The 22,283-nt window shown below is 42.8% G+C and overlaps 1 protein-coding gene across 1 annotated transcript in view; it reads right to left on the bottom strand.

Moving 5' to 3' along the window:
- Positions 1-22,283, bottom strand: part of LOC102280321 (ATP-binding cassette sub-family C member 4) — a 219,622-nt gene that overhangs the window by 119,378 nt on the left and 77,961 nt on the right. Inside the window, 1 exon segment of the mRNA XM_070366731.1 lies at positions 16,366-16,567. Coding sequence (XP_070222832.1) covers positions 16,366-16,567 — 202 coding nt within the window.

Genomic DNA, 22,283 nt, shown 5'->3' with positions numbered 1-22,283 from the left:
TGCTTAGTATACTGTGGATGCTTAACAAATATTATAATCTGTGCTTTAGAACACATGTGGCAAAATATCAAGAGAGTCTTGACCGAAGTAGCAAAAGGTAGCAAAAAAAAAAAAGGTAAGAAATTTTCTTGCATGCGAATTATCCCTGCTAGCAGCTCTCCGTGTGTTATGTACTCTTAAATCTCAGCCCAACAGAAAGTCAAGATGGTTCATGTGTGGGAGACACATGCTTTGTCATCATCTTCTGTTTTAAGAGCCTTCATGGGGACTTCCCTAGTGGTCTAGTAATTAAGAATCTGCGTTCCAATGCAGAGGACACAGGTTGAATCCCTAGGCGGGGAACTAAGATCCCACATGCTGTGTTATAACTAAGCCGACACACCACAACGAGAAAGCCTGTATGCCACAGCTACTGAACCTGCATGCTCTGGAGCCCATATGGCACAACCAGAGAAGCCCTCATGCCACAGTGAAGAGCCTGCTCACTGTAACAAAGACCCAGAGCAGTCAAAACAATTTTACAAAGCCTTTATGAACTGAGATACTGGCACAAACACATCCACCATTTTCCACTTGGAACTCCACATGTTGGTAGATAAAGAGAATGGAGCCCAGCACCTGTTGGAGCATCAAAGGAAATCAGGCTTGGGAGATTCCTATTCTCTCCACTCCACAGTGCACTGCCTCAATATGTTTCTACCAACTAGAATCTAGGATGTTTTTTGAAATAAAAAATTAAATGTGGCAGAAGCCAGGCTAAAAATTTATGTCATCCATGGTTCTTCATCTGCCATACACTGCAGGTGCTGATTTGGAAGAAATATTACCAACTATCTATTCTTCAAGGAAATTATTAAAATCCTAAACTAGTGACTTGGAGGGGCATTGGAGCTTACCTGGTAAGACTTAGGAAAAATAATTTTCTTTCCCAAAACTAAACTTGCCCACCCTACCAAACAGCCACTCTAGCCTGCAACCTACTTCCTCCCTCTAGTCACCCCTTGAGGGTCCCCTTCTTCCCCATTAAGGAAAAGTAAACACTCAACACAAATCCAAGTTACCAAAAGTAAACACCTCAGTCTGCAATATCATTTCCTCCCCAGGCTTCTTAAAAGACAAAATGTCAAGTCTGGAAATCTTTCAGAAGCTCAACTTTGAAACAAGCTTTTCCTTTCAATCAATCACTGCTTATCAATATAGACAAGGTAAACAACTGACAGGTTTGCTTTTGATAGCTCTCTTCTGTCTGCCCAAAGCTGAAGAATCCACTTGCAAGAGGACAGGAAGGAGAATACAGAACACCAAACAGGAAACAAAACTAACATGCATTTTCTGCTCAACCAACTAGTGCCCGATCAGGGCATTTACAGAAAGCTGTTCCTGTCCTTTAGATAAGCATATCATCAAAACTCAACACTCCTATTGCTCTCACACATGCACACACACATTCACGGGTTGCACCTCACCTTCCATGAGGTCACAATATCCTTCATCTACTATAGAGAAGGGACACTGTTTAGTTGAAGAATTATGAGTAGATTATCAGATCAGAGTAAGATCTTCAGTTCTCAAGAACACAAAGGTTCACTGTTACATTTCCATCAATCTCCACCATTTATCCCAAGGGGCATTAAGAGCTTATGGAAGAGCACCTATACAGTAGATCATAAAACAGACTATTTTGAGTTTCCTGAGATGTAAATGTAGAGGCCCACACAGAGAAGCAAGAACATCAAACTGTACACATGGGCACTCCCAGCCCAGGTATGGCCAAGGGCAGCCACTCTGCAGCCACAGAGTGGAGGCTCTCCACCATAGGTCCAGCACTAACACCTGTCATCCCAAACTTTCCTGAAACTTATGATTGTTTCTGGGAATTACTGTTACCTATTACTCAACTCTCCTAACATTGGTGTAATTTTAAGAAAAAGAAGACATTATATGTGATGTCATCCACAAAAGATAACATTGATAGATGCAACAGGTTAACCAAAAAAAAAAAATAAAATAAAAGAGAGAGAGAGACCAAAATAAAGGCCATTGCCATCTGATCATCTAGATTTTTCTGCTGAGAGCAAATAGCCTGATTAAGGTGTAATGCCAGTTCAAGGCCAAGATCTTCCACTCATGTGTCCACTATATTTTTTTCCTTGATAGTGTTTATTTTTATTTGGGACTGAAGTTTTAAAAAGATAATAAGTGTTTTTGAACACAAATTAGAACTTTTATTTGAAATACTTTGCTCATAGAATTATTTGTTATTCTTAGGCACTACTTTGCCTCCAACAGGGAGTAGTTATAATAATTCAGAAAATTGGTAAAAAGCATAAGTATAAGGAATTTCCATTCTAGCATAAGTTGAAACTACTGAAATACAATTGATTTTATACTCCTTAAGAAAAATAAGTTAAAAATGAAAAATAAGTAAAGAGAAAATTTCCAGTAATTTCTCTCAACAAAATAGAAAACAAAATAGTCAATAACACAAAATTGTTAAAGCAAAACCCCAAAGTACACATAGAGAATAAGAATACACATACTAACGATTCTTTAAAGCTTCCAGAATGCATAGTGCAGAAGTGATTGCATTCATTAAAGGTAGACTGAGTATATACATCCTCATCACATAAAAGATAAGGTTAGATATGAAGATTCATTTAAAAGGCCAGCTGGCAGCAGCATTTATAACCTGTAACTGTCTCCATTTCTGGCATTTGGTAGCAACTAGTTAAGGTCTACTAGGCGAAAGGCTTTCCAGTTGCCAGAAGATTAACTCCTGCATATGCCCAATGCTCTGTTCAAGTATTAACTCCAAATGGAACACTGATGTGACTCCCAAGGGAAGGCACAATTTCTGATTACTATGCCCTTCTTGGAAAGGATCCCAAGAGATGAGGGCCAGTTGAGGCTCACGCTGGGGACATAGATGGCAGCCATTCCTGTAAGCTATTCTCATACTGCATGTAAACTGGTACTGGTGCGTGCCACTGTGAAATTCTCTCATCTGTTCACTATTGATTCTAACTTTCAACTAGTAAGAAAGAGAACAATTTAAACAATATTCATTATCAATCATGAAATTAACCAAATTAAAACTTTCTGGAGAGTAGGAACAAGGTCAAAAATTGCTCCCATAAACCTTTTATCTTTCATATCAATCTAAGATCCCATGAATATTCTTTCCACAACCAACTGAGGATATACTTCTTATTTTTTCACAAGAAATCTTCACAAATGTGAAATCATAAAGGATTTTTTAAAGAGCCCAATTTAATACCACAACACCCATCATTAACACCTGAAAGTCTCTCTCCACAATTTCTTGGTGGAGTCTGTGGTATTCAGCCTTCCGGAAACACCTGATATTGGACCCCTCCTTTAGCTTCTTAAGGAAACCTCTTACACAGTTAGATGCTAGAATTGCCGCAGTGGTTACAGTTCCTCCACCAGGTTTCCACATGTACTTGATATATTTCTTACCCAACCTTCTGATCTCTCATTCATGAGGAAAAAATAGAAAACAGAAGCATGTTCTAAGACAAAGAAAAAATGCTTGAGGAAACCATAAAGCAGAAACCAGTGAGCTTCTGGGAAAATGAGTGGGCAATTAATTTTTAGAATTAGGGGAAAAGATGACAAAGGTAGAGTTGAGAAAGATCCAGAGCTAAGGAGAAAAAGGAGTGAATCTAGGGAGATAATAACCATTGGGACTCAAGATATGACTTCGCTCCTCTTTTGCATAGTGGTCTTCATCCTGACTGAACCTTAGCATCATCTGGGAAATTGAGAATACCCCCTACTCTTCCTAGGGCTTCATAAACACTATAGTTCAGGGAAGCCAAAGAGTTTATATCGACAAAGCTTCTCTTTATGGAAATATTTCAGCAAATAAACAAAGAAGGTAAGAATTTTGTTGTTTTTCAGTCTAACCGTTTCTGACTCTTTGTGACCCCATGGACTGCAGTATGCCAGGCTCCTCTACCCTTCACTATCTCCCGGGATTTGATCAAATTCATGTTCACTGAGTTGGTGATGTTATCTATCTCATTCTCTGCCACTCCTTTCTCTTTTTGTCTTCAATCTTTCCCAGCATCAGGGTCTTTTCAAATGAGTCAGCTCTTCGCATCAGGTGGCCAAAGTATTGGAGTTTCAGCTTCAGCATCAGTCCTTCCAATGAATATTCAGGACTGATTTTCTTTAGGATTGACTGGTTTGATCACCTTGCAGTCCATGGGATTCTCAAGAGTCTTCTCCAACACCACAGTTCAAAAGCATCGATTCTTTGGCACTCAGCCTTCTTTATGGTCCAACTCACATCTGTACATAACTGCTGGAAAAACCATAGGCTTTGACTATATGGGTCTTTGTCAGCAAGGTGATGTCTTTGTGTTTTAATACGCTTTCTAGGTTTCTCATAGCTTTTCTTCCAAGGAGAAGCATCTTAATTTCATGGCTGCAGTCCCATTCACAGTGATTTTAGAGCCCCCCAAAATAAAATCTATCACTGCTTCCACTTTTTCCCCTTCTTTTTTTTTATTTTTTTAAATATAAATTCATTTATTTTAATTGGAGGTTAATTACTTTACAATATTGTATTGGTTTTGCCAGGCAATGGCAACCCACTCCAGTACTCTTGCCTGGCAAATCCCATGGACCAAGGAGCCTGGTAGGCTGCAGTCCATGGGGTCGCTAAGAGTCGGACACGACTGAGCTACTTCACTTTCACTCTTCACTTTCATGCATTGGAGAAGGAAATGGCAACCCACTCCAGTGTTCTTGCCTGGAGAATCCCAGGGACGGGGGAGCCTGGTGGGCTGCCGTCTATGGGGTCGCACAGAGTCGGATACTACTGAAGTGACTTAGCAGCAGCATTATATTGGTTTTGCCATACATCAACATGAATCTGCCACAGGTATACACGTGTTCTCCATCCTGAAGCCTCCTCCCTCCTCCCTCCCCATACCATCCCTCTGGGTCGTCTCAGTGCACCAGCCCCAAGCATCCAGGTTCAATGCATGATACTTTTTCCCCTTCTATTTGCCATGAAGTGATGGTACCACATGCCATGATCTTAGTCTTTTTAATGTTGAGTTTCAAGCCAGTGTTTTCACTCACCTCTTTCACCTTTATCAAGATGTTCTTTAGTTCCTCTTTGTTTTCTATCATTAGAGTGGTATTAGCTGCATATCTGATATTATTGATATTTTTCCCAGCAATTTTAATTCCAGCTTGTGAGTCATCCAACCTGGCATGTCAGGTTTCTTAGGAGACAGGTAAGGCAGTCTGGTATTCCCATCTCTTTAAGAATTTTCCACAGTTTGTTGTAATCCACAGTCAAATGTTTTAGCATAGTCAATGAAATTGAAGTGGATGTTTTGTTTTCTTAATTCTCTTGTTTTTTTCTATGACCCAACGGATATTGGCAACTTGACCTCTGGTTCCTCTGCCTTTCCTAAATCCAGCTTGTACATCTGGAAATTCTCTGTTTATGTACTCCTGAAGCCTAGCTTGAAGGATTCTGAGCATTACTATGCTAGCACGTGAAATTAGTGTAATTGTATGGTAGTTCAAACATTCTTTGGTATTGCCCATCTTTGGGATTGGAATAAAAACTGACCTTTTCCAGTCCTGTGGCCACTACTGAGTTTTCCAAATTCACTGGCATATTGAATGCAGCATTTAACAACATCATCTTTTAGGATTTTAAATAGCTCAGCTGGACTTCCATCACCTGCACTAGCTTTGTTTATAGTAATGCTTCCTAAGTCCCACTTGACTTCATACTCCAGGATGTCTGGCTCTAGGTAAGTGACCATACCTCATGGTTATATGGGTTATTAAGGTCTTTCTTATATAGTTTTTCTGTGTATTCTTTTCACCTCTTCTTAATATCTTCTGCTTCTGTTAGGTTCTTAGCAAGTCTGTCCTTTAATGTGCATATCCTTGCATGAAATGTTCTATTGATGTCTCTAATTTTCTTGAATAGATCTCTAGTCTATACAATTCTATTGTTTTATTCTATTTCTTTGCATTCTTCATTGAAGAAGGCCTTCTAATCTCACCCTGCTCTTCTCTGGAACTCTGAATTTAGTTGGGTATATCTTTTCCTTTCTCCCTTGCCTTCTGCTTCTCTTCTTTCCTCAGCTACTTGTAAAACCTAATCAGATAAACACTTTTCCTTCTGGTATATCTTTTTCTTTGGGATGGTATTAGTCCCTGCCTCCTGTACAATGTTACAAACCTCCAACCATAGTTCTTCGAGCACTCTGTCTATCAGATCTAATCCCTCAAATCTATTCATCACCTCCACTGTATTAGCACAAGGAATTTGATTTAGGTCATACTTGAATGTCATAGTTTTCCCTACTTATTTTCAATTAAGCCTGAATTTTGCAATAAAAAGCTCCTGATCTGAGCCAGTCAGCTCCAGGTCTTACTTTTGCTGACTGTATAGTTTCTCCATCTTTAGCTGCAAAGAATATAATAAATCTGATTTCAGTATTAACCATCTGGTGATGTCCATATGTACAGTTATTTCTTATGTTGCTGGATGTAGGTGTTTTCTATGACCAGTGTGTTCTCCTTGCAAAACTCTATTAGCCTTTGCCCTGCTTTATATTGTATTCCAAGGCCAAACTTGCCTGTTACTCCAGGTATCTCTTGACTTCCTACTTTTGCATTCCAATCCCCTATGACGAAAAATACATCTTTTTTGGTGTTAGTTCTAGAAGGTCTTGTAGGTCTTCACAGAACTGGTCAACCTCAGCTTCTTCAGCATCAGTAGTTCAGGCATAGAGTTGGATTACTGAGATATTAAATGGTTTGCCTCGGAAATGAACTGAGATTATTCTGTTGTTTTTTAGATTGCACTCGAATACTGCACTTTAGACTCTTTTGTTGACTGTAAGAGGTACTCCACTTCTTTTAAGGGATTCTTGCCCACAGTAGTAGGTATAATGGTCATCTGAATTAAATTCACCCATTCCCATCCATTGTAGTTCACTGATTCCTAAGATGTTGATGATCAATCTTGCCATCTCCTGCTTGACCACATCCAAATTACCTTGATTCATGGACCAACATTCCAGGTTCCTATGCAGTATTGTTCTTTATAGCATTGGACTTTACTTTCACCATCAGACACATCCACAACTGAGCATGGAAAAGAACTTGAGAAAAGTGATGTGTAAAAGCCAAATATTCTAGACAGTAATTAAAGGTTTAACTTCTAAGCAGATTGATAAATATTTTAACCATTATGGATAGAACCTTTTAAAAATGAATCACCTACTTCCTTGACTTCTAAAAGAAAATGAATTGAGTAGGGTGGGGTAACAAGTGAAATAGGCGAGAGAGCTTAAGGGAACAAACTTCCAGTTACAAAATAAACAAGTCACAGGAATATAATGTACAACGTGGGGAATATACTCAATAATATTGGGAAAACTTTGTATGGTGACAGATGATAACCAGACTTATGGTAATCATTTTGCAATGTATAAAAATATTGAATACTATATTGTACACCTGAAACTAACATAACATTGTAAGTCAATCATACTTCAATTTTTAAAATTTCTTTTAATGTTCCAATAAAAACTTACATATGCTTAAAAAAGAAAAAGTGGATTGGAAAGCATTCCCCTCAATTATAACTCAAGGTCATCACTGTGGATATTACTAATATCTAATGGCTAATGCTACACTCTTAAGAACCAGCAGGGTGCACATAGCAGGTCTGCCCTGTAGGTCCCCATCTGCTTGGCTCAATGTTCCATCTTCCTCTCCCTTGCTGTGTGTGATCCTCCACTTGAGAAAAGTGATGTGTAAAAGCCAAATATTCTAGACAGCAATTAAAGTTTTCACTTCTAAGCAGATTGCTAAAAATTTAGCAATTGGTTGCTCTTAGCCCACAGTATCTTTGCCACCAGTAGCCACTCCTCAGCCTCCTGGGTTGAGCACAAGTGAGGGACACAGAAGGGTTGAAAAATAAATGCCAAGCCCAGTACAGCTCTTGGGGAACAAGCCCTGAGTCGAGGCATAAAGCCCACTGTGGCAATCAGAGGACTATGTTTACTACTTGCTCATCATCTGAGCTCCAAAGTGAATATTTGCATAAACATATGCCTTCCTACAGCTTCCACCTGGACCAGAGACCACCAGTAAAAGTCGCCTCAAAGGCCAAGTGACTGGACAAGGACAGGCTCATTTCCAAGATTCCTTGGAATAGGACAATTACCCCTGGCCAGTTCTCCCTGCTGAGGGGAAGGGACTGGGTGAACCCACTCTGGCTCTCTGAGGTCACCCCACTTACATACCAGCAGGTGGAGACCTCATCTCTTAGAGAGAAGTGCTGATGACTTGGGAAGGTGGTCTCTGTGTCTCTGGTGCAGGCAGAGGATTCAGGCTCCTCTTCTCTACTCTGAGGGCCCTGGGCAGGCGGAGTTCTGTCCTCCTCACCCGTGGTCCCCGTGGAGGTGCACACAGGGGCCAGACGTGCTAGGAACTTGCTCGCTGTTCTGTTCTAATTAGGGGTAACCTGCAAGAGCTTCACATTCAACCTCAGCCTGGTACTTGTTTCTTCAAGCATTATGTTTACTCCTCAATTCTCAAAGGACAGAGGTTTTCACACTTTGAAATCCTAACCCCAAAAGCCTTGCCCTGGACTGGCATCACCCACCTCTTCCTGCTGGTGCTTCCAGTAATGTCTGTGCTGTGGGTGGTCACAGCACATGGCTTGGGAATCATGGATGATCCACAAGGTGTTCCGTGCACCAGAAGAATTGAAACAGGGCTGGAGGTCACAAAGGACCTCCAGCTTTAGAGGAAATTTTAGAAAATCCTTGACTGAGTTTAGATCTTCCACTATCTAAAATACAAAACCAGCAAGCAGCATGATAGAAGATTACAAAATGGAAAGTTGCTTCATACAATCAGCTATATAACTAACTAGTACTGCTACTAGTACTTCTAGTACTACTACTGAGGATGAGCCCCCACTTCAGCCAGGTCCTTGATTCCCCACTTCTCTGCTATGACCACAAAAAAACAAACCTTCTGAAAGAGGGGCCAGGCCTCTACCAGTTGCTGCCTTACACAGCCCCCAGGTCTGGCCTTCCTAGATCCCCAGTAGGAAGTACTCCTAGAGTTGAACAACTTTGAAATCAACACTCCCAGCACCACAGTGGGGTCTATTCTGAAGAACCCCAAGTTAGGAAGAACTCTCTCTGTCTGCTTCTCCTATGAGCTGCCACAGCCAAGACCCAGGACTCATATTAGGATGGGATCCATCAGAGGCTTAGTGATCCCACCCAAGGTGCTGACAGCTCAGGAGAGCAAGAAAAACCAGTAGCTCAGTTCAAACCCAGCCACATGGGCTGCACTTTGAGACCCAGCTGCCTTCAGCTTCTTCAGCATCTGGTTTCAAAGAGAAACTAGAGAACCAGGGACAGCAGAGAAAGACCTGCTCCAGGATATGATCCAACATTAAACCCAGAGGCCACTCAACCAACCAGGTACCTGGCAAGCATAGGCACACTCCAAGGCCCTAGGATTTCTGGATAAGCAGAATTCATGAAAGTTCTGTGTGAGGTCAGGAAATCCTACACACACACACAGGCCACCCCAGCTTGCCACTTATGTATTTCAAATGGAGATTTATTGTGACTATAGAGAAACACAGTCATTGGGACAGCTGCACACTGTAGGTCCTGACACAATGGTCAACCCACCTTTGTCATCAAAGACTCCATCTCCCAGGACCACTCAGTCACCTGTGAGCTGACAGATTCTCTGGTCTCTCCAATTGTGTGGGGCAGACTTCACCTACTCTGCTGCCTGCTACCCACAGTGCCCTTTGGTACAACACAACCTTTAAACAAGAGCCACACCCCCCAACTCTAAACCACCTGGCCCACCCACTTTATCCCCAACACAATGGACTTATGACAACTCACCACCTTCTCCACCCCTTTCACAGCACCTGCATCTTCCATCCCTTCTGCTCTCACACACTCACAGGCCACCCATGTCCCTATGGCAGCACTAAGGGACCACTGAGAGCACGAGCCACCCAAGTGGGTCTGCAGCAGACCTTGAGTAGGCTCAGCCAGAATAGATGGGCTGATGGCACTGTGTCCCCAGGTTGGAACTGTCTCTCTGGGGGATCTTGACCCAGGATCTTCAGGGTCATGAAGGTCACTGACCTCACCGCTTTCTGTCTCTGGTTGTCTACTCCACATCCCCTCCTACACCTTCTGCCAATGCCAGGCTACCAGGATCCCCCTTCATGCAGGAAACCACCCCACATCCAGGGACAGAAACCAGCATGGATGGTGCATGGAGTCTCTGCAATTCAATGATGAAGCTGGAGCTCCTCATCACAGGGAGCTCTGGCCTGGGTGACCCAGCCTACAGGGAAGGAGGCAGCCCAGGGAAGGGTGTACTCTTGGGAGCTCTGGTAGCTCCAGCCCAAATACAGGGCCATGGGTTCGGTGTCACAGGAAGGGGAGAGATGATGATCCCTTCTTAGGAAAGCATTTATCAGATGTGAATTGGGCAACTTAACAATTACTTGCTGAGCACCTATAATAAGTCTTATGTTATCCGGGCTCTGGTCCAAGTTTACGTCCTCCAAACCACATTTCTTGAGTTTGTAGTATATTCTTTTGGTAAAGGATCACTTTCAGCATTTATGTTATTTACTGAGCATCAACAATATCCTAATATGGTATAAAATGTCTTTTCCTTCCACAACACTATGTTTTAACCTGTTAAAAGCAAAATAGTTAATCCCCGGAGGTCCAGTCCTTTAAGCATCTGTCCATTCTAAAGATAAACACAACTGCTTGGCTACATCATGATTTCTAGACATTTTATCCTCTAATCTTACAATACTGGCCTCTCTCCCCACAGGTCCCATCCATCTCAGTACTGACCTGCATATAATAAAAAGCAATGCACAGTATATAAAAGCTTTTACCTCAAGAAGTATAAAAATTCCAAAAACTAAATAGGATTTCCAGTGATGCTTGAAGATTGCTTTCATTAAAGAAGGTTCCCGCACATCTTTCTCAGCTCTCAAAACTTCTTGATCCCAGTACCTGTGATGAGAAACAAAGTACAGTAAAGAACAATGTGTCCACCAGACAAAACAGGGAGGTGGCAGACTGGAGGAAAAGACTTTACTACAGGGCACTCTGTGGATGCCCCATAAATGCTGGCTAATTGCTCACTGGATGCCTGAAAGATGAGCAGTGCAGACCCTGAAGCACCGGAAAAACAGGCCTTGAGGGAAAAGTCTCAGTCTCAGGAAACAAGTTCCTGCCAAGCCTTTGCTGGATTCACAGGGTCATGAGCAGCTCAGGAGAGCAGACACCCTCCTCCAGGGACCCCACCTCGAGGGACAGAGTTCAGCCTCCAGGGTCTTGGCTGCAGGTTCTCTCCACTTCCACAAATGCACAGAGAATATAGGCTCCCCAGCTTCCAAAGTGTGTTAAGCCCAGGGTCAGCCTGAGGGGGGTAAGTGTGCCGTGTCAGGGGAAGGAGGCTCAGGAGAACCCAGAGGAAGGCAAAGCTCCCCACAACACAACTTTAGCCACACGTGGAAATTCTCAGTCTTCCTCCCCTTCTCCCTGCTGCCTGTGCTCACCCTTGTAGTTCTTCTCCAAGGTGCTGGGAGCGATCTTCCAGAAGCACGGAGTACATGTCATCTTCTTCTAATCTTCGTTTGTAACCAATTTTAAACAAGGGTTAGTAAGTCACTCTGGCTTACACACAATACAACTTAGAATACCCTCTTTGTGGTCTATTGTACATTGCACATCTTCTTTAATTATTAAGAAAAATACATTTAGAAGTCAAAATAAAATTACCCTGGCTCAGGCACACAGAATAGAGCTGAATGGCCATTGTGGCTAAGGCTGTAGTATGTACTTATATTACGAAGGACTTAAATTTTCTGAACTGTATCAGACTCAAGGATTTTGTTGTTGCTGTTTAGTTGCTGAGTCATGTCCAACTCTGTGACCCCATGGACTGCAGTATGCCAATCTCCTCTGTCCATGGGTTTTCTCAGGCAAGAATATTGGAGTGTGTTGCCATTTCCTTCTTCTAGGGATCTTCTTGACCCAGGGATCAAACCCGGGTCTCCTGCATTGGCAAGTAGATTCTTCACCACTGAGCTATCAGGAAAACCCATCAGACTCACTATCTCCAGTCATATTCACATAAGTTGCACCCTTATGGTCTCAAGATCTCTTGAGTTCAGCTGATAACACAAAGGAAATTTTACAGGGAACCATTGTTGTAAATCATTAATTTACAATTAAAAAAAAAACAAACAAACACCCTGAGTCAAACAGGCTCTGGACCCTGACCTCCTTACAATCCCATCAGACTCCCATCAGGAAAGCTTCTTTCTGACCCTGACTTTCACAAGATATCCTAAAGATAAATAACATCTTTCCAACTAAAATGCATGGGCTGATTCTTCTTATAGTCCTCCCTGTTATCACTTCCTGGAAGATTAATGTGTTTTAAAATGTAACACAAAACTTTCTTAAGGGTTAGAATTTTATTGACTGTGGGGTTTGCCACCTTCAGCCTCAGTTAGGGGATAAATATAGCCCCCTACACTTTCAGGAAACTCCACTAATAGCTGACAACATCACCAAACTACAGTTTAATTTCTTCATGCCCAGGCCTCTGCCCAGGGACATCAAGGTCATCCCTATTGCCACCCCACCCCAGCAAAATGTATGTGTATGTGTTAATCAAATTCCTGTTTTCTGGGGGCCCAACCAAGCTTTCCAGTATGAGCCCTCCACTAACAGGCCTGGCCAACTAGACAGTGACCACACCCAAGTGCTCTGGGAACAGGATCATACCAAATCAAACTTGGGGAGGGAGGGAGTTCTGGCTATGGAGACAGTAATCTGGATGGAAGGGTGCCACCATTAGCCTAAAGATGACTCAGGAAAACCCAAAGACAGTGTGCCCCCTTGAGGGATGTGTTTTCCTCAAGGTCTCTGTGGCAAGGACCACCCATGGTTGGGCCACAAATTGTCTCAAAAAAAAAAACTCTACCAGTGGACACTGGGCTATAGGAGGTATGCACCCCGATCCAGGTTACATTCAGATTTTAACTATGCTCACTGAACCTCCCATCCAAATGGAGCCATTATTTAGTCAGGAGGGAGCTAGACTGGTAATGGAAAGAGTTGTCACCCTTGTAGCAGCCTTGGTAAGCCCAGCATGAGGAACAATTTATAAAGCCAAAATTATTTAAAGAAAAAAAAGTCACTTGAGCAGTGGCCTGGGTAACTAGAGAACCTGGTTTCCAACTTTAGAAAGATGAACTCTTCACTGGGTCTCTGGCCCACATGACACTTGATCACTGCATAGCCCCTGATTACTTGCTGGCTGATCAAGAAGGAATTCATGCCCTTGAAACTATTTCCTGTTGTTTCTATGTTAAGGTGAGTGGTCAACTAGAAGACAGTGTAACCTGACTATTCGAGAAGGCTGCTTCCACGTAGAGAAAAGCAAATATCATATGATATCACTTATACGTGGAATGTAAGTAAAGGCTGCAAATGAACTCTTTACAAAATAGAAGTAGAGTCACAGATGTAAAAAAAAAAAAAAATTGAAGGGTTGAGAGGAGGAACATTTTGGGACACTGGGATTGACATATACACACTACAGTGTATAAAATAGATAATAAGGACCTACTGTATAGCACAGAGTATTCTATACTCTGTAATGGCCTACATAGGAAAAAAATCTAAAAAAGAGTGGATAAATGTATAACTGATTCACTTTGTTGTACAGCAGAAACTAATACATTGTAAATCAACTATATTCCAATAAAAATTTAAAGAGCGAGAGAAAGCCATCTGGTTAAATACTCAAAACAAGAAGGGCCTGACTGAACAGATTTCAGACAGTATCAAAACAGTGATCCCAGTTTCCCTGGGCTTCTGCCATTCTTAGGACCCCTTATAGTTATTCTCCATCTCTTGCTCTTTGGTCTGTGTATCCTCAGTTGCCTCATTCATTTCATCTCTTGGAGAACTGAGGCAATTAAACTGCAGATAGTATTTACCCAAGGGTGTGAACAACTGGAACTTCAGCCAGGTGATAATCAGATTTATCTTAGCTGAATCAGGAAAACTTTTGTTCTTCTAAACCCAACATATGATAACATCCATGCACAGCAGAAAACAATTTCAGAAGACTGACCTTCACCCTTTCAAAGTCCCTCAAGAATGAGGAACAAGCAGTAAAAAGGGAGGGAGGAATTTTTACAAGGTTCTTGTCCCAGAATTTTATCTCTGCCCCTCCCTCAATGGAAACCACCTGCTCTTATCTGAGTCTCAGGTTCAGATGTAAGAGGAAGAAGTTGTAGAGAAAAATAAGAATGGTTAGAACTAGTTAGGCCCAAAATGGTGAAAGACCTAACCTCCTGCAGACCCTGAGCCTCATTATGTGTTCACTGTAATATATTAGTATGCTAAATGACATACTCACTCGTGCCATGACAGTTGATAATGGCCATGACAACAACCCACACAAGGACTAAAAAGGAGTGTTGCCTCAGTTTCAGGTCCAAATCACACCCCCGTTCTCAGATAAGTCAAGAATATTCCTCCATCTCTTGATACAGTTTCCTCCCTTTTACCTTGATCCAAATTGGGTTGAGAAGTTGATTTGTGAACTAAGTTCTCTATCTCCATTCTTTGGCCATTGAATAAAGCTTGTGCTGTTCCAGTCTTATTGTTGATTTAGTTACTGGCTGTGGGAATCTGAGTGGAAAAGCAACCTCTTCAGCCAAGATAAGGGGTATTAGCCTGGGCTAGGAGCCCAGCACAAGTCCAGGAGACCAATTTGGTGACATTAGTTATATATACAAGGAACATAGTCTTCAGAGCCAGACTGCTTGACTTGGGATCCTGCTCCATTACTTAATGTCTGTTTAACAGTAAGCAACTTACTCAACCTCTCTGCTTCAGTGCCTTCAGGTATAAAATAAGAGGTAATAGTGCCTTTCCCTCCAGCAGGAAAACTGGAAATGGGTGCCTACCCAAATCAATGAAAAGTCCTCAACTTCCCATTTCCAGGCACATACACTTTGAAAATTCACAAACAGAAGGTTTTTGGAGAGTTCCTTGCCCTGCCTGAAGTTAAGGAGAATTTTTCTTACTTTATTATTATTTACAGTAACTACACCAATATTTCTTTCTCTAAGCCCCTCTTTCCTTAAGGGCCACCCATATAAACCACCATCAGAACAAGCATGGGAGCTCCCAATTCCTGGAGATCCCCAGCTTGTTTCATAAAAGAAAGAAATACCAGAATTTGGAGGAAAGATAAATGGGTTAGGGTCCAGAAACCAAAATTCTAGTAATCATCCAAGTGTAATTAAAGCCCAAAGGTTCAGGTCCACCTAGTTAGTGCTCCCAGCTAGTAGATGGAAAACTTCAGTTAAGAGCTTCACCTCTCTGAGCCACTTTTCATCTGTGTGTTTCCTCCCAGCTCAGGGACTCTTCTGTGGTTTCAGGACCAAAGAACTCCTGGGCAAGACCATGCACTGTTTCTCAGAAGGCTAGAGATGCAGATGAGACCCCACAGACTTCAGAGACCCCATCCCCAAGGTGATTCTCAAAGGTGGAAGCAGAGATATTCACAGTAAGGAAAGAGGCTGGTAAAATACATTCTTCAGTCCTGGCTGTGTATCCCAGGCAAAAGCAAAATGTGTTCAAGAATAATGTTCCCATTCATTAAATAAAAAAACATTTCATTTTTTACCCACGTGAAATTAGCCCCAACTAGGTACGAGGTCATACAGTGAGAGCTGCACAGGGAGAAAGGGAGATGGAAAGAAATACATGGTCATAGACATGGGGGCAGAGGGAACCCAGTGGAGCTGGAACACACTATCACACAGGGCAATTGGGAAAGTAAGTGAAGTCACTCAGGACTGTCCAACTTTTTGCAACCCCATGGACTGTAGTCTGGCAGGCTCCTCCATTCCTGAGCCTTCAGGAGAAGCAGGTAAGAGTGTGTGTGTGGCGGGGGGGGGTGGGATGGGGGGGTGGTAGTAGGTGTGCAGTGCATTTTCCCACTGGCTCTGGAGGGGCTGCCGGCAGCAAAGCAAGGAGACCCTGTACTTCCGCCACCAGGTCACCGGGTCCTCCCCCCCAGCCCTGCTCCCGCCTGGCCCCGCCCCTGACATGCCCCGCATGCCAGGGTGCAGAGGGGAATAGGACAGCTTTGGGAGGGTCCACCCTCGTTTCTGAAAGGGGCGGCAGCGGAGGGCCCGGTGACTGCCGCCTATCACAGCCCTGGGCGGGGGGCGCTCACCAGAAGAACACGCGCGAGCAGAGGTTTGCTTTCTGCAGCGGGCTGGGCTTCACCTTCGGGTACAGTAGGGGCATCGTGCTGGCTCGGGGCAGGCGTGGAGCAGCGCTGCTCTAGTCTGGCCGCGTTGAGGCTCCCGCTGCGCTGGGGCGCGACCGCGGGGATGCTGGAGACCAGGCCGCTTTCCGGGTCTGCTGGGCGGACCCTGAGAACCACAGGCTTATTGGGGTGGAGCACCCACAGCCCGCCCAGTCTCCGCCTTCCCCGACTGAGCAACCTTCCGGTCGCCTCGGGTCACTGGCTCTGCGCTGCCGTTACAGCTCTGGTTGAAGTAGAGCCTTGTGTGGGGCTGCAGGACGAAGAGGCAGTCAAGCCAAAGCTTCCAGGAGCCGCGTGCAAGTGGGAGGCAAGGCCACCAGCTCTTTGATGGAGGAGGGTAGAGGACTGCCCAGAAGGAACAAACCAGCTCGGATGATCCCACCTGGCTGCAAACTCCGCTGAAATTTCTATCTTGAGCCCAGGCACTCACCCAGAAAGAGGGGAGGTTCAGGCTCTGCCCTCCACTGCTGCTCCAAAGCTCCCCATGGGTTGCAGGGAAGGCCTGGAGAAAGCTGGCAGAAGGCATGAACAGCCCACCTCTGTGAGCTTTTTGCTGCCCTCTTAGATTGGTAAAGGGGAATTTGGGGGGAGAGAGACTGCCTCCTGATCGCTTTCATCCTGTGCTCAGGGCCTAGACAAAAACTGTGGCATAGGTCACAAAATACATATGCACATTTCTGGGGGCCTTACCTCACTTTCAACTCTAAGGATGCCCTGTCCAATAAGGTATTATCCCTACTGAACAGATAAGAAAGATGAGGCTCAAGGACAGCACTTGTTCAAGGTCTTGGACCCAAGCTGGGATTCAGCATGGTTATCTCACTTGTGGATGGACAGTGTATGTGAAAAGTGCTTAGAATATGCTGTGTGAATGAATGAATGACTGCAGGACTGTGAATGAATGAATGACTGCAGGACTGAATGAACAATACCTTGGGCTCCTACTCATAAGTATTTAGTTACCACCTCAACAGTTTCTCTTCCCCATCTACCCTGAATGAAGAAAGATCAAAATTTATGTGCTTACAAAAAGATCACCATATTATTCTTTGATAATTTCCCATGTACCTTGGCTGAAATGGTGTTATTAATGATGTCTTTTAGCTTCAGTTATGCAAGATGAGTAAGTTCTGGAAAACTGGTGTATAGTAATGTGATAATATTGTATTGTGTACTTTTAATTTGCTAAGAGAGTAGATCTTGGTGTTCCCAACATAAACAAGAAAAAAAAAGGAAAATAGGAAAAGTGTAAAGTGATGGATGTGATGATTGCCTTGGTTGTGATGAATATTTCACAATATATATGTATATCAAGTCATCAGGTTGAACATCTAAATATACATAACATTTAATTGTCAATTATACCTTAATGCTGGAGGGGAAATCAATTTTAAGGGAACACTTAATATATTCAAACATTTTTTATGAGTCAAACATATAAGAAGGTGTTGACAATTTTCTATTGATGAGCATGATGAGAGTTTATTACGCTATTTTCTTGATATTTCATGCATGTTTGAAATTTTCTGTTGCAAAAAAAGAAAATGATTAGAGCTGAAAATTGTAATTTTTCAATTACCTACCTTTCTGGTGTTAGCTCTCTCTCAGATAATGCAATCCAAATGTGTTACTAGACCTCACCTGATTTACAGTTCTCTTTTACATTCCCTACATTTTCCACAACTGTACACACTCAGCTGCGAGTTCTACTTCAAAAATGAAAGAATTGGTTGCTGATGTTGGAAGTCTTGTGACCTTCCTGTCAGGCTTCCCCAGACTGTTCTCTCCAGTCCCTACAACTATCTCAGGACCATAATCAGCCATCTGCTGCTGCTGCTGCTGCTGCTAAGTCACTTCAGCTGTGCCATCTCCAAACTGCCAGATGCACTCAGTCCCTTCAGCTTCTGCTGTATCCTTTTCTGGACATAAATTAATGTGGTATTTAGAAAAGATATTGAAAACCAGTGTTGAACTGTACAGAGAAGACTGGATCTGGAGCCAGAGGACCAGAGATTTAGATGCTGTTCTTATTACCTAAACTTTCTGACCTGTTTTCAGATCTACAAATGGGAAATCCCCACTCTTTCTATTTCCTGCAATATAATTTTAAGCCTCAGAATTTATGAATGCTCTTTGTAAAATCTAAAACCTAAGACAACATAAAAATAAAAATCTGTTTTTTCCTTTATTTCATTCATTGAACAGATATTTATTGAATGTGTTTCTAGGAGCTTGACCACTAGGCCAGGTACAGAGCTTACAAACATGGGGGAGATGTCATTAAGACCTTTGTTTATACTTACTGATCTAAAATGGTTCATTACTATAGCTATACTAAAACACGTGACAGAGAGAATGTTGAGAAATTGGAATCTTCATATATTGCTGGCAGAAATGTAAAATAGTGAAATGACAGGCTGGATGAAGCACCAGCTGGAATCAAGATTGCTGGGAGAAACATCCATAACCTCAGAAATATCCATGACACCACCCTTATGGCAGAAAGTGAAAAGGAACTGAAAAGCTTCTTGATGAAAGTGAAAGGAGAGTGAAAAGCTGGCCTAAAACTCAACATTCAAAAAATGAATATCATGGCATCTGGTCCCATCACTTCATGGCAAATAGATGGGGAAATAATGGAAACAGTGAGAGACTTTATTTTCTTGGGCTCCAAAATCACTGCAGATGGTGACTGCAGCCATGAAATTAAAAGACGCTTACTCCTTGAAAGGAAAGTTATGACCAACCTAGACAGCATATTAAAAAGAAGAGACATTACTTTGCTGACAAAGGTCCGTCTAGTAAAGTTATAGTTTTTCCAATAGCCATGTATGGATGTGAGAGTTGGACTATAAAGAAAGCTGAGCACTGAAGAATTGATGCTTTTGAACTGTGGTGTTGAAGAAGACTTTTGAGAGTCCCTTGTACTGCAAGGAGATCGAAACAGTGCATCCTAAAGGAAATCAGTCCTGAATATTCATTGGAAGGACTGATGCTGAAGCTAAAACTTCAATAAGACTCTGATGCTGTGAAAGATTGAAGGCAGGAGGAGAAGGGGATGACAGAGGATGAGATGGTTGGATGGCATCACCAACTCAATGGACATGAGTTTAAGTAAACTCTGGGAGTTGGTGATGGACAGGGAAGCCTGGTGTGCTGCAGTCCATGGGGCTGCAAAGAGTCAGACATGGCTGAGTGACTGAATTGACCTGAACTTCTTTTTAAGTTCAGCTATAGCAAAATGATTAAATAAATCATGAATCCTTTTTAGACAGTGCTTTTGAGCACCTACCATACATCAAACACCCTTCAAAATGCTGAGAATCAATGGTAAACAAGGCATGTAAAGTGTATCTTCTCACAGTGTTTACATTCAAGTAGTGGGAGATAGACAGTAAACAAGTAAATGAAAAAGATAATATCAGGTTTGATGAGGACTATGAAGAAAATAAATGGAAGGTGATAGTGGTTGAAGATGTCCAGCAAGCCCTGATATAAACTGAGTAATCAGGAAAGCTGCTCAGAGAAATCTGAACCAAAACCTGAAAACCAAGGACTCAGTCTTGTGCAAATCTGAAGGTTTAAAAAAAAAGAAAAAAAGGAACAAGAAAAATCCATCATATTGGATAAGATAATGGGTAAGTGTAGATTTAAAAAAAAAAAAAAATAAAGAAAGAAACCTCCTCTTGCATCTGTAAGAGAAGGGACGGCACTAGACAAACTACCACGCCGGGGACTGGGAAGGCTCCCAGATGGATAGAGGAAATCGAGGTTTCCTGGAACAGAGACTCAGAGTGAAAAACACCAGAGGAACTTGTTCTTTGGGAAAAAAACCAGAACTATAACTAACGAATTGCTGGAGGCTCAGTGTGAACAATTTGAGAATTAAAAATCTCTGGAGGACCGAGTCATAGGAGGACTCACAATTTTGTGAGATTTACCTCCAGGAGCTTCCTCAGTATCCTATAGTAAATACCAAGGAAAAATCCCCTCAGCCTTCCTACTGGGGGAGGGAAAGTAGCCTACCAGGGTCCAGCCCCAGTAAGATCCAGGGATTCCCTCAGGATGACGATGTTGGTGAAAAGGATAGAAATAAGGAAAGAATTTTGCATTTAAGAAAATAGAGGAATGAAAAGAGGCTGATATTCCTTGGTTTATGCAGAAAGCCAATAAAGCCCCAGCACGGGACTTGCTCTGTTCACGTAGGCTGCAGGCGCCCTTTCGAATTGCTGAAGGTGCCCCACCTTAGGCACCTTCTCAAGTGGGTCTTAGAAGCCCAGGCAGGAAAGTGAATGCAGAGAGCCCCTGCACTTCAGGGGATCAGCCTGAAAAGGAAAAGGAAAGAGAAAGAACGACATGGGGAGACCAAGCTTTAAGCAAGGCCCATAGCTTTATTTTCAAAGGGAGCTTATATACCTTAAGTTGTGCATAGAGGATAATGCTGCTGCTAAGTCACTTCAGTCATGTCCGACTCTGTGCGACCCCATAGACAGAAGCCCACCAGGCTCCCCCATCCCTGGGATTCTCCAGGCAAGAACACTGCAGTGGGTTGCCGTTTCCTTCTCCAATGCATGAAAGTGAAAAGTGAAAGGGAAGTCGCTCAGTCGCATCCGACTCTTAGCGACCCCATGGACTACAGCCTACCAATCTCCTCCATCCATGGGATTTTCCAGGCAAGAGTACTGGAGTGGGGCGCCAGTGCCTTCTCCATTAGAGGATAATAGGGGGTGTGAAATCATGCAAAGTCAGCAGTCTTTGATCCTTATCGAGACCAGGCTTTCTTTTCTGCAAACTTATGTATACAAATGGTTTAGGTGATTTACATCATCTTCTGGCCAGAAGGCCTGTTAACATTTTATGACTCTGATAAAAGTTTGTCAACCATAAGACTTATTTTCTCTAAGAGTAATTATTTTAAAATTTGGTGCCATCTTCTGAAGGTGTTAGATAAAGTTGCATTCCTATAGGGCAGAGGTGCAGTGGGTTTACAACAAGGAAAGGATTTATTACCTTAAGGGTCTAAAGTTGTTAGCACCAAGGCCACTACTTATTTTTTCTGTGTACCAACTATATTAATTAATACACTTCCAAGGATACAATACAGGGGATGTGGAAACTTGGCAGCAAGCATTGGCTCAACAATGAAATCTACTAGTTCTAACAACTTCTAACTCTCCGAGAGGCTCTATACTATTTGAATATCTTAAGCTTCCAGTGCCTCTCGAGGTTGGGAGACTGTAAACAATTGTATGCATAGCTGTAGGAGTCTGGGTAAACCTGTCAGGCAAGTTAGAGAGCAGTCTGAGCTGTTTGGATTTAAACACTCCTATTATGCCCAGGAGGCTCATTAACTAGAGCTTTAAGTTGATTTCCTTCAGAGAAAGGTGGTCAGGGATAGCCCCCCGTTAATGTCAGAGGAGTTGGTGAAAGTCGTAAAATAGTAAAACAGACAGATTCTGGTTTTGGGGTAGATGCTCAGGCAGGTCCAGGGCGGGAGGCCCTCAAGTCCTGACTCGCCTTTGCATATCAGGCCTCTCCGCATGACCTTTGTCATGGGTGGCAACTCCCATGGCTCCCGGCAGTAGCCAATTTGGAATACTGTAGAAGGAAAAACTCAGTCCTCTTAAGAAGGCCTGTCCTCTGGGAAAACTAGTTAACCAAAGTCTAACCTGCTGGGGTATTAACTGGGTCTAACTGACCTGAGGGAAGTGCTCAACTCCAGCTGTCTCTAGCCATTCTTTCCCACAAAAGGGAAGGGATTGGGGGAGAAAAAAATGAGAAACACTTGTGGAGTTCACAGTGCAGAGTCTCACCGAGGGACT

This window comes from Bos mutus, unplaced genomic scaffold (genome assembly GCF_027580195.1).
Source record: "Bos mutus isolate GX-2022 unplaced genomic scaffold, NWIPB_WYAK_1.1 CTG197, whole genome shotgun sequence".
NCBI lineage: Eukaryota > Metazoa > Chordata > Mammalia > Artiodactyla > Bovidae > Bos > Bos mutus.
Note: the sequence above shows the minus strand (reverse complement) of the source record. Positions and strands in the feature narration are given on the sequence as shown.